Genomic DNA, 14541 nt, shown 5'->3' on the forward strand with positions numbered 1-14541 from the left:
GATTATTGAATGTCACCCTCTGGGTGTCCCAAGGTGTCTGGACCCAACCTCATCATTTTGTTTACCAAATGCCCCACTTCTTGGACTTCTTATCTGAATGAATGGCACTTTTACCCATCGTCCGAGCCAGAAACCTGGGATTCATGCTTGACTTTTCCCAGTCTATCCCCTCCCACCGACCAAATAGCCTACAAACTGGTCTCACTTCTAGTCTTCACCTATCAAATCTATTTTCCATGCTGCTTACAAATGATCTTTCTCTGTGATCTTCAGAATAAAGTCCAAACTCTCACACTGAAACCTTAACTCAGCACCTAACACGATATTCTTAATGATACCACTCCTGTTTACCGCTCCAATTTCACCTCTCATCATGACCCCCAAATCTCCCACATTCCAAATATACTGAGCTGCTTTCAATTCCCAGGTGGTTCCATGTTTCATGACACCTCTAGGGTTTCTGGACTTGCTGCTCACCTGCTGAAATGCCCTGTGCCCCGCCGCCCACTTACTAAACTACTCGTTTTAAAGTCAGGAGCTTCCTGCCCTGGGAAGCCTTCTCCGCTCACTAGCACCTTTCATCTTCCAGAAAGCTCTCTCCCTGCAAGGCTGAGTAGCTGCCTCTCTTCGGCACTTGCACGGTACCCTGAACGTGCCCCTATCTGAAATGTGGCTGCTGACTGCCTTGCAGGCTTCCCTCACTAAACTGTGACCTGGATTCGTTAGGGACTCCAGTTCCCAGCACATCATCTCATGGTACTCCTTCAGTGTTTCATGAATGAATCAACAGCGACAGTCTCTTGGGTAGCAGCCGCCTCTTTTGGGGGCAAGACTACATGCCTGAGGAAGGCTCACAGCAACTCTAAATGTTCACATCTATGTAGATACACACATACAGTGGTAAAGCCATCTTTAAATAGAGACGTGTGTGTGTGTGTGTGTGCGTCTTGTCATAAAAGAATATCTAAGTTTGGAAAATTGTTCACTTCCCTTTACTTTATCTTCCCCTTTGCTTGTAAGTTGCCATATAGTTGCCATATAAGATGCCAAGATCGGAGAGAATTGCAAGGAGGAGGCAGTGGCCATGCCATATATTTTTCCATTGTGACTGCTTGTACTTCATTCTGCTCTTTCAGGAGCTGTACATTTGCACACCATAACATTTCTCAGCATTCTTACTCAGTATTCAGGACAATGCTCCCATGACAGATATGCCGAGTGGGTGAGAATTCTAAAGACAAAGGGAGAATTGCCACTACCTTACACTATCAACTTCCACTCAGCCTTCTTTTCTCTAGTTCCAATGATCTCAACTCCTTCAGCTACTCCATAAATGGTGACACGCTGGATCAGCAAATATAAATGTTTACACTAAGTTATTATTATCCCAAATGATATTTGTAATTAGCACTCATAAAAAATCAATTAGTAATATTTATTTCGATAAATCTCCTTCCACACTCAGATTGATGAAGCGTTTGTTATTGTTTAAAAAAGAAGCCTTCATTACATTGCTACCCGTTTTCGAGTGGTTCATTCTGCCCCCTCTTAAGATCTCTAGATGCCAAACCTTGGGTAATTAAGTCACTTTCATTTTGTCAGCTTAATTAATTCGAAGGTAACCTGAGTTTTATTGTAGAAAATAAACAACAATCCACTCTAATGTTAAAATGTTTTAGGAATAGTTTTTAAATAAATAGTAATTTATCATTCTGTAAGGCTAGACATACTAAATTTGGTTTAAAGTGTTACGATCATCTTTAAAAACAAAGTGTCTTAAAATAGTTATGTCACAAGGTATTAAATATCACATATAGGAATCCTAAGATAAGATGTGAAATTAACGAGAACAAGCAATTTCTAAAATTGTTCTTTCAATCAGAAATTATCTTTAGAACATTTAATTTTCATCTATCACCATCATTGTTATATAGTCCTTGTAATTAATTGAATTTGATTCTGGATCAATTGCAGCAGACAACATTTCTTCCATTTCCTCTTGAGAAAAAGGCTCACCTCAGAGAGACAAAAAGGAAAATTTATCATTTATGATCATCTGATTTTTTTCTTTCTCTTTCCACTAGCCAGCTTAATAGCCATGGAGCCCCACAAGCTCCCACAATGCCACTAGTTACGCTCCCTGGAGCTGTAGAGCCAGGACATCACGACAGTCCAGAGGTTCAAAGACAAGGCTATTGTACACGCTGGTAGATTCTGGACTTCTTTAAGCCTGCAGATGTCATAGATCAAGCAACCTCTAGAACACGTCATTTCGGGCAAAACAGTAGGAAGACATACAGACATCATGAACAAGGTTATTTATTTAGATTAAAATTTTTGAAATTACCAGAGGATTAACTTGAAGCCCTGGTATTTGATGAAAGATGGAAGGCAAATAACCGAGTGGTTAAAGCACAAGTTTGGACTCACATGCTGGCTGCCTCTTACGAGCTCTAAGATCTTGAGCAAGTCACTGAACAGCTCCGCACCTTAGTTTACCTGTCTCTAGAATGGAGGTGATAATGACACCACCTGTCACATAGGGTTGTCATGAGAATGAAACGTGTTATGATTTGAATGGGACTTAGAACAGTACCTGGCATATAAGCAGCAACATGCAAGTGTTTGTTTAAAAAATTGTTCTGAGATCTTCCCAGCTGCTAAACACTGTCTGATGCAATACACATTCCTGGACACTTAGGGACTTCTATCTTGTAGGAACTTGATTCAGTGTGATTTATTTTATCATATGACATCCTGGGCTGTAGGAATGCATATTCTCAAACTAGTGTGTTTGATACTTTGTGGATATTAGGATGAGTGTGCAAGTAGCTTGAATCCATATTGTTATATAGCATAAATGTACTTAAAAACAATTTGTAGAATTCTGAGACTCTCAAAGCAGCAATTCTTAAGCTCCTATTTTACCAAACTAGTCAACTGCTATTACACTTAGCTGATGGGTCTGTTATATTAAATCGTAACTTAGATTTGTATAGATTTACATCTTACATATTACTTCCAAACATATTGGTTCATATATGTGGAAGGTTTGTAATAATACTTGCTGAGTGAATAATTGAAAACATATGTATTCTTATTTGACCATACCTGTCCTATGCTTAGTCCGCTGAGATACTCAATAGTTGATCTTTAAGTACCATGAACTCTCTGTAAACATACCATTTTTGAAATTATCACACAGCACCTCCAAGTAAACCACGTGGTCGCACTGCCTCTGTATACACTGCAGTCTGTTCTGACCTTTCTGTTTGAGTCAGGCTCATTACCATCATACTCGCCATCGAGGGCAAAGCCTTGGTGGTACTTCGGATTCAGCTCTCACCTTTGTCGCCTACACTCTGTTACTCATCATGACCCATGGATCCTGCCGCAGACAGTCCTACTGTACCAATCCCTTCTTCCCATTGCCATTCCCACTGCCAGGTCAGGCCCTTATTTGGGTGCCCTCAAAATGCTGAAATAACCTTCTAAGTGGCCTCCCTAGTCCAACCTCTTTCTTATGCATCTAACAAACCGACCAGCACCAGAAAAACCTTCTCAGAATCACTCATACACCATGTGAGTCATCTGCTCAGAAGCCTGTAATACTTCTCCATTGCCCACAGGATGAATTCCAAACTCCTGAGCCTGGGACTCCACAATTTAGTCGCAGTAAGTCTACCGAAGTTAATTTCCTGCTGTTTGCCAACATTAGCCTCTGGGCCAGCTAGGCTTATCTTCTCTCTGAAATAGCATGTTCATTCCTACCTCCCCATTTTTGTTCAGACTGTTTTACACATCGATAACGTCTCCCTCTCATTAGCCCCTTCACCTGGTCTCCATCATCTACTCATTCACTCATTCATTCAACAAACATTTGTTGATATCTACCATGTGTGACAGAATTATAATGCACAAGAGTTTACCTTTGCCCTCAACAATTTAACCATATACATTCTACCATCTCAAAAAATCTATTTTCTCTTTAAGTCTTCCCAGACCAAGTTTTCTAGGCTGGGCCGGCCCCAGTTGATCTTCTGATATTTAGCTTTCTATTGTCTTGTATTGTGAATTATTTTGTGTTAGTTTTATTTCCCCAATAAGAGTGTAATACCCTTGAGAGAGGAAGCAGATTTAAGTATCATTATACCTTACTACACTTACTAAATATGAAACATATAGTAGGCACACAACAGTAGGAAAATCTAACTGTTTTGGCCATTTTAACTAAATTCATGTTGCCTAATATATAACCTAGGATTTACTTTCTTTAAACGAATCCTCAGGATTAAGAAGCTGATGCTTTCAAAGTCATAACATCCCCATCAAAATTAATCCCTAAGGTAATTTTAACAATGGCATTAGAGTTCTTGGGTGGCAGGTGTGACGGCCGTGCCATTCTGACCCTCACTCTCTGTATTCCGCCTAAAGGTGGATCAAGCTGGAATGGTCAAACCAGTTGTGCGTGTAGATGCAGTCTTAGTCTTCCCTACTCAAAATCACTTGCGCTTTTCATTCTGCCTCAAGTGATTAGCAACTCTGAGTCATTCAGGACTCAGTCTGTGAACCAGAGAGCTCTAGCTCTGTATGGGAGAAGGCAAGGGGACCAATATGAGGATGGTTTCAGGAGACTGTCCATCAGGCTACTGACCTTCAGCGTAAACCAATTTACACATCAGCCTAGCAGAGAGAATTCCTAAAGGAAATATGTTGGCATATATATAAGTGTGCAGGTTTTATGTGTGTGTATGCATATATGTATGATGGGCCACGTTCAAAACAAATATATATGGTTCAATTAACATTAAAAAAGGACATTTTTAGTGTTAAAAATGACCTCAGTATTCAATTGAGGCTACATTATCTGTAACTTCACTGACAGAAAAGCTCTTTAAAAGGGAATTTTTACCAGCACTGTGGGAAGCCAAGATGGGTGGATCACCTGAGGTCAGAAGTTCGAGACCAGCCTGGCCAACATGGTGAAACCCATCTCTACTAAAAATACAAAAAATTAGCTGGGCGCGGTGGCCTGTGCCTGTAATCCCAGCTACTCGGGAGGCTGCGGCAGGAGAATCACTTGAACCCAGGAGGCGGAGGTTGCAGTGAGCTAAGATCGCGCCACTGCACTCCAGCCTGGGTGACAGAGCAAGACTCCATCTCAAAAAAAAAAAAGCTGGGGCGCCGGTGGGGGGGGGAATTTTTATATTCTTTATTCAAATCTTCAATCTAGGAAGAGGCCTTCATTTACAGTGATCGATAGTTCATGTTTTCCAGATGGCATATCTTTTATTCTGGAAATGCTCTGAATGCAATGCCTGAAATTATAGAAGTAATCACTGTGCTTCACAAAATTCTACGAGACAACAACCCATCTCCCCTTTCCCTACTCTTTGTCCTCTTAACCCCCACAGAACAGAAACCATCCCCAAGCCAAAATAGCAGGAACAGTAAATAACTTTCACCAGAATGACTGATTTTAAAGTATCCCCTATAACTTTCGCATAACTGTTAACAAATTATTAATTCCTCACATAAGTCATTGTGATAAGTAATAAATCACACTTACCTTCTTCAGTCATATACTTGATCAGCTCGTCCTTAGTAAGAAACCCACGTTTAGCTGAATCTAAAACCTAGGGGAAAAGAAAAGATAGATATTATATTTTTCATTTGGTGAATAAGTTCTACACGATAAATTTTTCATATATGTGTGTATGTAAATAAATGTATTTATATATATGTATATGCATATAAGCTGGAGTTTACATACCTCAAAAGCTCGAAGAAGGACATCTTCTGGAATTGGTCTGTATCTATAATTATGCAATAAAATGAGTAAATGCCATGGTATTTACCGCAGTCTTTACATAATAAATCAGCAGTCTCCAACCCTTTTGGCACCAGGGACCAGTTTCATGGAAGACAATTCTTCCACAGACCAGGGTAGGGGAGGGATGGTTTGGGGATGAAACTGCTCCACCTCAGATCATCAGGCATTAGATTCTCATAAGGAGCATGCAACTTAGATCCCTAACACACACAGTTCACAATAGGGTTCGCATTCCTATGATAATCTAATGCCAATGCTTCTCAGACAGGAGGCGGAGTTCGGGCAGTAATGCTCACTCTCTTGCTGCTCACCTCCTGCTGTGTGGCCCAGGGGTCCTAACAGGCCAGGGACTGGCACCAGTACCTGGCCTGGTGGTTGGGGATCCCTGTAATACATGACGACATAAAACAAAATAGGGCTGGGTATGGTGGCTCATGCCTGTAATCCTAGCACTTTGGGAGGCTGAGGTGGGCAGATCATCTGAGGTCAGGAGTTCGAGACCAGCCTGGCCAACATAGTGAAACTCTGTCTCTACTAAAAATACAAAAATTAGCCAGGCATGGTGACATGCACGCACCTGTAATCCCAGCTACTCGGGAGGCTGAGGCAGGAGAATCGCTTGAACCCAGGAGGTGGAGGTTGCAGTGAGCCAAGATGGTGCCACTGCACTCCAGCCTGGGTGACAAGAGCGAAACTCCATCTCAAAAATAAAATAAAATAAAATAAAATAAAAGCTGCTAACATACTGGGATGATAATACTTGCCTCATTGAAATCTTTTTGGATTTCTGGATATGAAAGTTGAAAATACCTCAGCCCCACAGGAAATATTTAGTGCAAAATCACTGACATGTTTGAGGTTATCTATTAGCTTTTTGGACATCAATTTATCTGGGCACAAGACTTCTATGATGAACCAACTATGGTAAGCTAATGCTATATTTTTGCTAGAAAAATATTACGATTCTTATTTATCATTGATAATTCAAAACAGAAGATATTAAGAATGTTGATTTATGATCTTTATAGCTTATTTACCCTCTAATTATGCTTTGCTTAGGATAACACTAGTGTGGTTGATATTTCTAAGCAGGTACCAACTGGCAGTTCAGAAGTAGCTTGAAAGGTTAGAGGGAGGCCACCTTAGGATACACTGGTTGAGTATAATACACAAAGTGAAAAAGCCAAGCGTCCTGAAATGAATGGATTCATAATTCTGACCATTACTTTGCCTTAACAATTGCATTTACTTACTTACTTTCTTTCTAGTAGTATTTCTGTCATCACCGGAAGAAATTTTTCGAATCGAATGTATCCAGTGGGTTCTTCTTCCTCTACCTAAACATTCAATAAGTAAATAGCCATTTAGTCATTCAACAAATGTATTCAGCAACTAGTTGTTCCAAGCACTGTGCCAAGTGCTAGAGACTCTGGATGGTGAGCACACTTGGGCATGACCCCTGCTCACGGAGATGGTACTTTATTTTATTTTTTTAAGATTTATCTTCATCATTCAACTGGAACACAGCTGATACTCTGATCAGGGAGACAGACATTAATCAAGAAACAGCAACCAAAGACACTGTGAATTGATGTAAGTACAGTGAGGGGAAGGAGCATGGGTCTGTAAGAACAGCCAATAAAGAACACTCAGCCGGGCGTGGTGGCTCACGCCTGTAATCCCAGCACTTGAGGAGGCCAAGGCAGGCAGATTACTTGAGGTCAGGAGTTCGAGATCAGCTTGGCCAACATGGTGAAACCCCGTCTCTACTAAAAATACAAAAATTATATGGGCGTAGTGGCGCACACCTGTAATCCCAGCTACACGCGAAGCTGAAGCAGGAGAACCACTTGAACCCGGGAGATGGAGGTTGCAGTGAGCCGAGATCGCACCACTGTACTCCAGTATGGGCAACAGAGCGAGACTCCATCTCAATAAAAAAATAAAAAATAAAAAAATTGCTGGGTGCGATGGCTCACGCCTGTAATCCCAGCACTTTGGGAGGCCGAGGTGGGTGGATCAGGAGGTCAGCAGATCGAGACCATCCTGGCTAACACGGTGAAACCCTGTCTCTACTAAAACTACAAAAAGTTAGCCAGGCATGGTGGTGGGCGCCTGTAGTCCCAGCTACTCAGGAGGCTGAGGCAGGAGAATCGCGTGAACCCAGGAGGCAGAGCTTACAGTGAGCCGAGATCGGGCCACTGCATTCCAGCCTGGGCGACAGAGCGAGACGCCGTCTCAAAAAAAAAAAAAAAAAAAAAAAAAGATAAACAAAAAAATAAAAAATAAATAAAATAATAAAATAAAATAAAAATAAAAAAATAAAGAACACTTCTTAGACCAGGAGACCAGGGAAGTCATCCACGAGGAAATAACACTCCAGCTGATTTAGAAAGTATGAGTAGAAGGTAATGAGACAGAGACAGCAGGGGAGAGACAGTCACCTAGAGGAAACTGAATACACTAAGACTCTCTGCTGACACATTGGAGGCTAGGAGGCTGGAGTACAAGGAGCAGGGAGAAGGCTTCAAGATGAGGCTAGAAAGAGAGACAGGGGCCCGACGGCAGGGCCTTCTTGTCCATGACAGTGATAAGGTTGCTAGCCTAAGAACAATGGGAAATCAGTGACGGTCTCATAGATGCATGTTTTGGAAGAGCACACTGGTTGAGGGGGAGGCAGCTTCTTCAGTAGTCTAAGCAGATATGACAAGGGCTTAGATTGGAGTGGCGGCCATGGAGAGAGAAATGGATGGCTTCAAAAAATATTTAAGAAGTGAAATTGGTAGGACCTGGTCCTGCATTCATTATGAGTAAGGATGGAAAAAAACAGAAGATTCAAGGATGACTCCCAAGATTCTGACTTATACCACTGGGATAAGGTGATGCTTTTCCCTGAGATAAGGAATCCTGAGTGAGGGACCAGCTGAGGGGACCAATCACGATCTCAAGGACCAACTACATCTTAAATCATCATAATGAGTATTAAGTACCTATATGGTAAATAGAACTTTGTCACACCACCACTAAATTAGAAGACTATACCTGAGAAAGAGAATGTTTGTCACTTAGCACTAGTAAATGAGAACAAAACAGATCCCTGCCCGTGGGTTCGACTTGGATGGAGTGGCTGAACAAAACACCATTGACCTTAACTTTCATGTCGGGCTATCTATAAGGAGCTGTACATTTTCCACTCCCTCTCAAGACTCCTACTAAAAGGCTCAAAGATCCCAATTCAGCAGATGAGCTTTGGATAGATTTATTCTTTGAGCAAAAACAAACAAACAAAAACTATAGGTTGCTGCTAAGTGGAACACACCGTCATCCAAATGACTCCTATTTTTTAATGTTTATACTAGATTCACACCTAGCATGGTAGAACCCTCAGACTCCACTCTTGGCAGAAAATTGAGCGCATTCAATGACAGAATTGTGCGTTTCAGAATTTCTGAGCCCATCCATTCATGAACAATTGTCTTCAGCTGCCTCTAAGTCCAAGGCGAGCAGTTTGCAGATGAATGTTCATATGGCTCTGATGCACTTCAGCGGCACTCTGCAACTCCCCACCTCAGGAGCCCCGGGCAAATACAATGGCAATCTCACGAGGTTATCTCCGGAGGAGGAATTTTAAAATTAAAATGTTGAGTTGCTATTCTGATTACTCCAGAAATTTGCTCCAGAAGCAAGAGCAATGGTTTTTTTCCTTTCCTCCCACCACCAACAAACCACTGTAGAGCAGGCAGTCTCAACCTTTAAAAGATCAAAACCCCTCTTTAGCTTACATGCACCCTGATCAAGCTACGAACCGTGGTTTGTTTTTCCAAAGGAAGTTCAACTCTATAATTCCGTCTCCATCGTGGAAGAACTCACAAATGACACATAATATACGCCTCATATCGCTTCCCCGGGTTCCCTCACAACTTTCACAAACCCTCAGGGATGTGAACATTATGGTGCCAACTCCGCAGATCTTTCTTGCCTAATAGATGTTTGTGGAACCAAAATTATACGAAAATAAGTTAAAACAAAACAGCCAACTAGTCAGAATAGCAGAGGGGTCATAAGTGTTCTTTGTTATTGTTGTTTTTACAGAGGGACAACGAATAAACAGGACTTGTGGTTAGAAAAGAAGTAGAAAAATGGTTATGACCATCTTCAACTTGGGCAGAAATTGTAAAATCTTTCTATGACCCAACACTGTCCTCTAGAGGCCGTATCCAATTTGTTCTTGAGTACAAAAACATGTATAAGCAATGGCATTAAAAACAATAAAATTATACAATAATTCTAAGTACAGCATTCATGGAATGTTTAATATAGACACTATTTTATATTATAAAAGGATTTTATATTTGAATAACCTTTTGATTTTAGAATAGTTTTAGATATACAGAAAAGTTCCAAATATAATACAGAGTTCCCATATACCTCTCTCACTCAGTTTCCTCTATTTTTTTTCCAGTCTTACTGAGGTATGATGGACAAATAAAAATTGCATATATTTAAAGTGTGCCACACGATGTTTTGATATACATATACCTTGTGGAACGATTACCACACAGGCTAATTAACATATCCACCGACTCACTAGTTACCTTTTTTGTATGTGTGGTGAGAATACTTGAGATCTACTCTCTTAGCAAATTTCAAGTATAGAATAATTATTAACCATAGTTACCACGCTGTGCATCAGAAATTGTTTTTCTTATCACTAAAAGTTTGTACCCTTTGACCAACATTTTCCCATTTCCTCTACCCCCACCCCCGGTTAACTACCCATCTACTCTCTGTTTCCATGAGTCTGACTTTTGAAAATGTAACAGAGATCATGCAGTATTTGTCTTTCTGTGTCTGGCTTATTTCACTCAGCATAATGTCCTCCAAGTTCATCCATGTTGTTGCAAATAGCAGGACCTCCTTTTTTAAGGCTGAATAATATTCCATTACATACGTGTGTGTGTGTGTGTGTGTGTGTGTGTGTGTGTGTATACACACACCTTTTGTTTATCCACTCATTTGTTTATAGACACGTTGTTTCCATATCTTAGCTACTGTGAATAATGCTGCAATAAACATGGCAATACAGATAGCTCTTAGAGATTCTGATTTTATTTCTTTTGGGACTTATACCCATAAGTGGGATTGTTGGATGATATGGTAATTCTATTTTTAGTTTCTTGAGAAACTCCGTACTGTTTTCCGTAGTGGCTGTGCCAATTTACATTCCCACAAACAGGTTCCTTTTTCTCCACACCCTCACCAACACTTTTGTCTTTTTGATAGTAGCCATTACAATAGGTGTGAGGTGACATCCCATTGTGGTTTTGGTTTGCATTTCCTTGATGAACAATGATGTTCATATACCTGTTGGACATCTGTACATCATCTTTGAAAAAATGTCAGGTCCTTTTTTCCGTTTTTTTAAATTAGGTCATTTTTGTTTTTGCAATTGAGTTGTCTGCGTTCCTTATATGTATTGGAATATTAATCCCTTGTCAAATGTATGGTTTGCAACATTTTCTCCCATTCCATAGGTTGCTCTTTGTTTCTTTTGCATGCAGAAACTTTTTAGTTTGATGTAGTGCCACTTGTTTATTTTTGCTTTTGTTGCCTGTGCTTTTGGTATCATATCCAAAAAATCATTGCCCAGACCAATGTCAAAGAGCATTTTCCCTATGTTTTCTTCTAGTTTTACGGCTCCAAGTCTCACATTTAAATCTTTAATCCAGCTTGAGTTGATTTCTGTGTATGGTAGGAGATAAGGATCCAATTTCATTCTTCTCCATGTAAATAACAGTTTTCCCATCATCATTTATTGAAGACACTATCCTTTCCCTATCGTGTATTCTTGGCACTCTTGCTGAGGATTAGCTGACCATTTATGCATGGCTTCATTTATAGGCTTTCTATTCTGTTCCAATAGTCTATATGACTGTTTTTGTGCCAGTACCACACTGTTTTGATTACTTTTGCTTTGTAACATAATTTGTAATTTCATTTGTGATACAATTCCTCTATTGTTAACTCTTACATTATTATGGTACACTTGTCATAACTAATGAATCAATATTAATACATTATTAGTCACTAAATTCCAAACTTTATTTGGATTCCATTAGTTTTTCTAAAATGCATTTTTCAAATATGGTATATTCCAATGTCATAAAAAAGAACAAGAAGAATAGGGTAGATGTTTAATCATGCTGATACCTTGATCTTAAACTTTCAGCCTATAGAACTGTGAGACAATAAATTTCTATTGTTTAAGCCACTCTGTGTGGTGCACTATCAAAGCGGCTCTGGCAAACATAACTAACATATATTCTAAGTGTATATGACATATTTTTAGCCAAAGACTTTGAATCACTATCATCAAGCAGAAGTCTGATCAAGTTGGAATCACTATCATCAAGCAGAGCAGATATTCAGAATTCAGAACTGTATTTCACGCCTGTAATCCCAGCACTTTGGGAGGCTAAGGTGGGCGGATCACGAGGTCAGGAGATCGCGACCATCCTGGCCAACACGGCGAAACCCCATCTCTACTAAAAATACAAAAATTAGCTGGACATGGTGGTGTGCACCTGTAGTCCCAGCTACTCGGGAGGCTGAGGCAAGAGGATCTCTTGAACCCAGGAGATGGAGGGTGCAGTGAACCAAGATCGCACCACTACACTCCAGAGCAAGATTCTGTCTCCAAAAACAAACAAACAAACCAAAAAAAAAAAAACTGTATTTCACAGAGTTGATGCAGAAATGCAGAAAAAATGGTGCAATCAGGACCTATTTTCTCCAGGAGAAAACTCAATTATACTGAAATGAATTCAAGAAAGATTCCGTATATTATATCAGACATGTTTGAAAAGACTACAAAGTCACTGCATTTCTTCACTTAAAGCAAAGTCGTGTTGGGAAAATCCACTTGACTTCTTTCTGTATTGGTCAGAGTCTTTTTTGAAAAACAGATGTTCTACAGTACTAGGTATGAAAAGTAAATAAAAAAGACATTACCTTTCTTATAGAGAAAAATCACAATATATTCCCCATGTTAGACCAATAATAGTTAAGAAAGTTATTAAAATTCATCCTCTAGCTTCAGCATGCTCATGTCTAACAGGGGGACCAGTAACCTACAGGATGGTTGTGAAGGTTCCATGAGATATGAAGGTGCTTTGTGAACTGCGAGAGTCAATGATGACGATGATGATGATGATTTGTACCAGCAGTGTACACACTTCTGGTTCTATGACATGCAATGGCACTTTTTCCTAAAAGACTCAATCGCTGGTGCTGAAATTTCAGGCACATCCTCCCTGACCCACCATGTAGACCCACCTGTTTATACAGAAGTTTGCCTCTGCCACCTATCCGTAAAATGCCACGTGGAATGTGGCAATTAAATAAGATAATGTATGGAATTGCTAGGCGCATTTAACACCTTCTCCCTCACCCCTTGTTGCCTCGCCCCATGTCTAGAGGACAGGGTATGAGGGTTAGCAGTGATGCCTCCACCTCTGCTGTTTCCCCACATGGCCTCTTTGGACTGAAAAAAAGGCGAGATTAACAAATATCCACCAAACTCCACATCCCTCCCTTCAAAAGACAGAAGAAACTCACAAAACAAATACATCTTGTTACTGCAAACATGAACGAGGCAAAGTAAGTTAAGTCTACTTTGTTTCTTCTATGAGAAGGGCTAACGTGGAGTAACAATCTAAAAGTAACCCAGGCAGCGTTTATGAATGTACAGGAAAAACATCTTTGCCAGAAGACCCCTCGAGCGTAGCCTGCTAAAAGTACCATTTGCAGGGAATTCATCTTAACAGTGTGCCAGCAGATGCTCACCTGGAAATCCAAGGCCCTGATACGCCTGGCTTCTCCTCCTGCAAAGAATTGAGGTGGAGTAGGTGACCTGAAGAAAATATACTGCCTTCATTGCCACACAAAGGGGCCCAAATTCTGGAGGCTAACACAGTGCCTTCCGGCACTCCACAGTCTCTCTCCTCCTCTTCCCCAATATGGAGCCATCTCAATAAATACTGTGGGACTTTTTAATAATATCAACATTTATCTCAGCCTCAAAGCGTGTGGCAAATACTGTGCTTCTCACTCTACTTTGGTCTAAATCAATTTTCTTAATCCATTTTGGATTTGAGGAAATACAGGCACAGAGAGGTTAAGTGCCTATCTGAGGGCGTCAGAGTCCGTCAGGTGTTTTGATGGGATCACAGCCTGGAGTTCTTAACTTCCACTTGCATCAAGAAATCATCAGGCCATCTCTTTTCTCATAAAAGCATTATTTATTTTAATGCTGAACCCACTAAATAGGCACAATAAAACACACCGTGAAAATTCCTTTCTCCCCAGTGACATAACAATCAGTCAATAAACTGAACCATTTCATGCTTCACAAAAAACAAGATAATGTCAGTAGTTAAGATGGTTTATAAAGCATCTGCATTTCAGCTAGTTCCAGGTCACCAAATCAGATACACATGTGAATGTTTAAAAACTGTAGTAAAAAATATAAAAACCATGAGATAGTTCACATTAGGCTCTAAATAGTATAGATACAAATTTTGACATAAACTATGTTTCAAAACCAAAACATAAACACAATTTAGAAAATATTTCTCTACCTTGAATAGAATAAAATCACAATTTTTAATTGGCATCTACCAAAAATGTTGTCTTTACAAAGAAAAAAT

At 40.1% G+C, this 14541-nt stretch overlaps 1 protein-coding gene across 5 annotated transcripts in view; it reads right to left on the minus strand.

The window, feature by feature from the left end:
• Positions 1-14541, minus strand: part of EFCAB2 (EF-hand calcium binding domain 2) — a 162833-nt gene that overhangs the window by 40542 nt on the left and 107750 nt on the right. For 3 of the 5 annotated variants that reach the window (XM_063809405.1, XM_063809402.1, XM_063809404.1), the window contains 3 exons: positions 7091-7170; positions 5774-5816; positions 5570-5636 (listed from right to left, as the gene is read on the minus strand). In XM_063809405.1, coding sequence (XP_063665475.1) covers positions 5570-5636; positions 5774-5816; positions 7091-7170 — 190 coding nt within the window. Of the gene's footprint in view, positions 1-1421; positions 2017-5569; positions 5637-5773; positions 5817-7090; positions 7171-14541 lie in introns of those variants that run through there. The other 2 variants (XM_016941964.4, XM_063809401.1) reach the window with 1 other exon arrangement.

Source organism: Pan troglodytes, chromosome 1 (assembly GCF_028858775.2).
Source record: "Pan troglodytes isolate AG18354 chromosome 1, NHGRI_mPanTro3-v2.0_pri, whole genome shotgun sequence".
In the NCBI taxonomy this organism is placed as follows: domain Eukaryota; kingdom Metazoa; phylum Chordata; class Mammalia; order Primates; family Hominidae; genus Pan; species Pan troglodytes.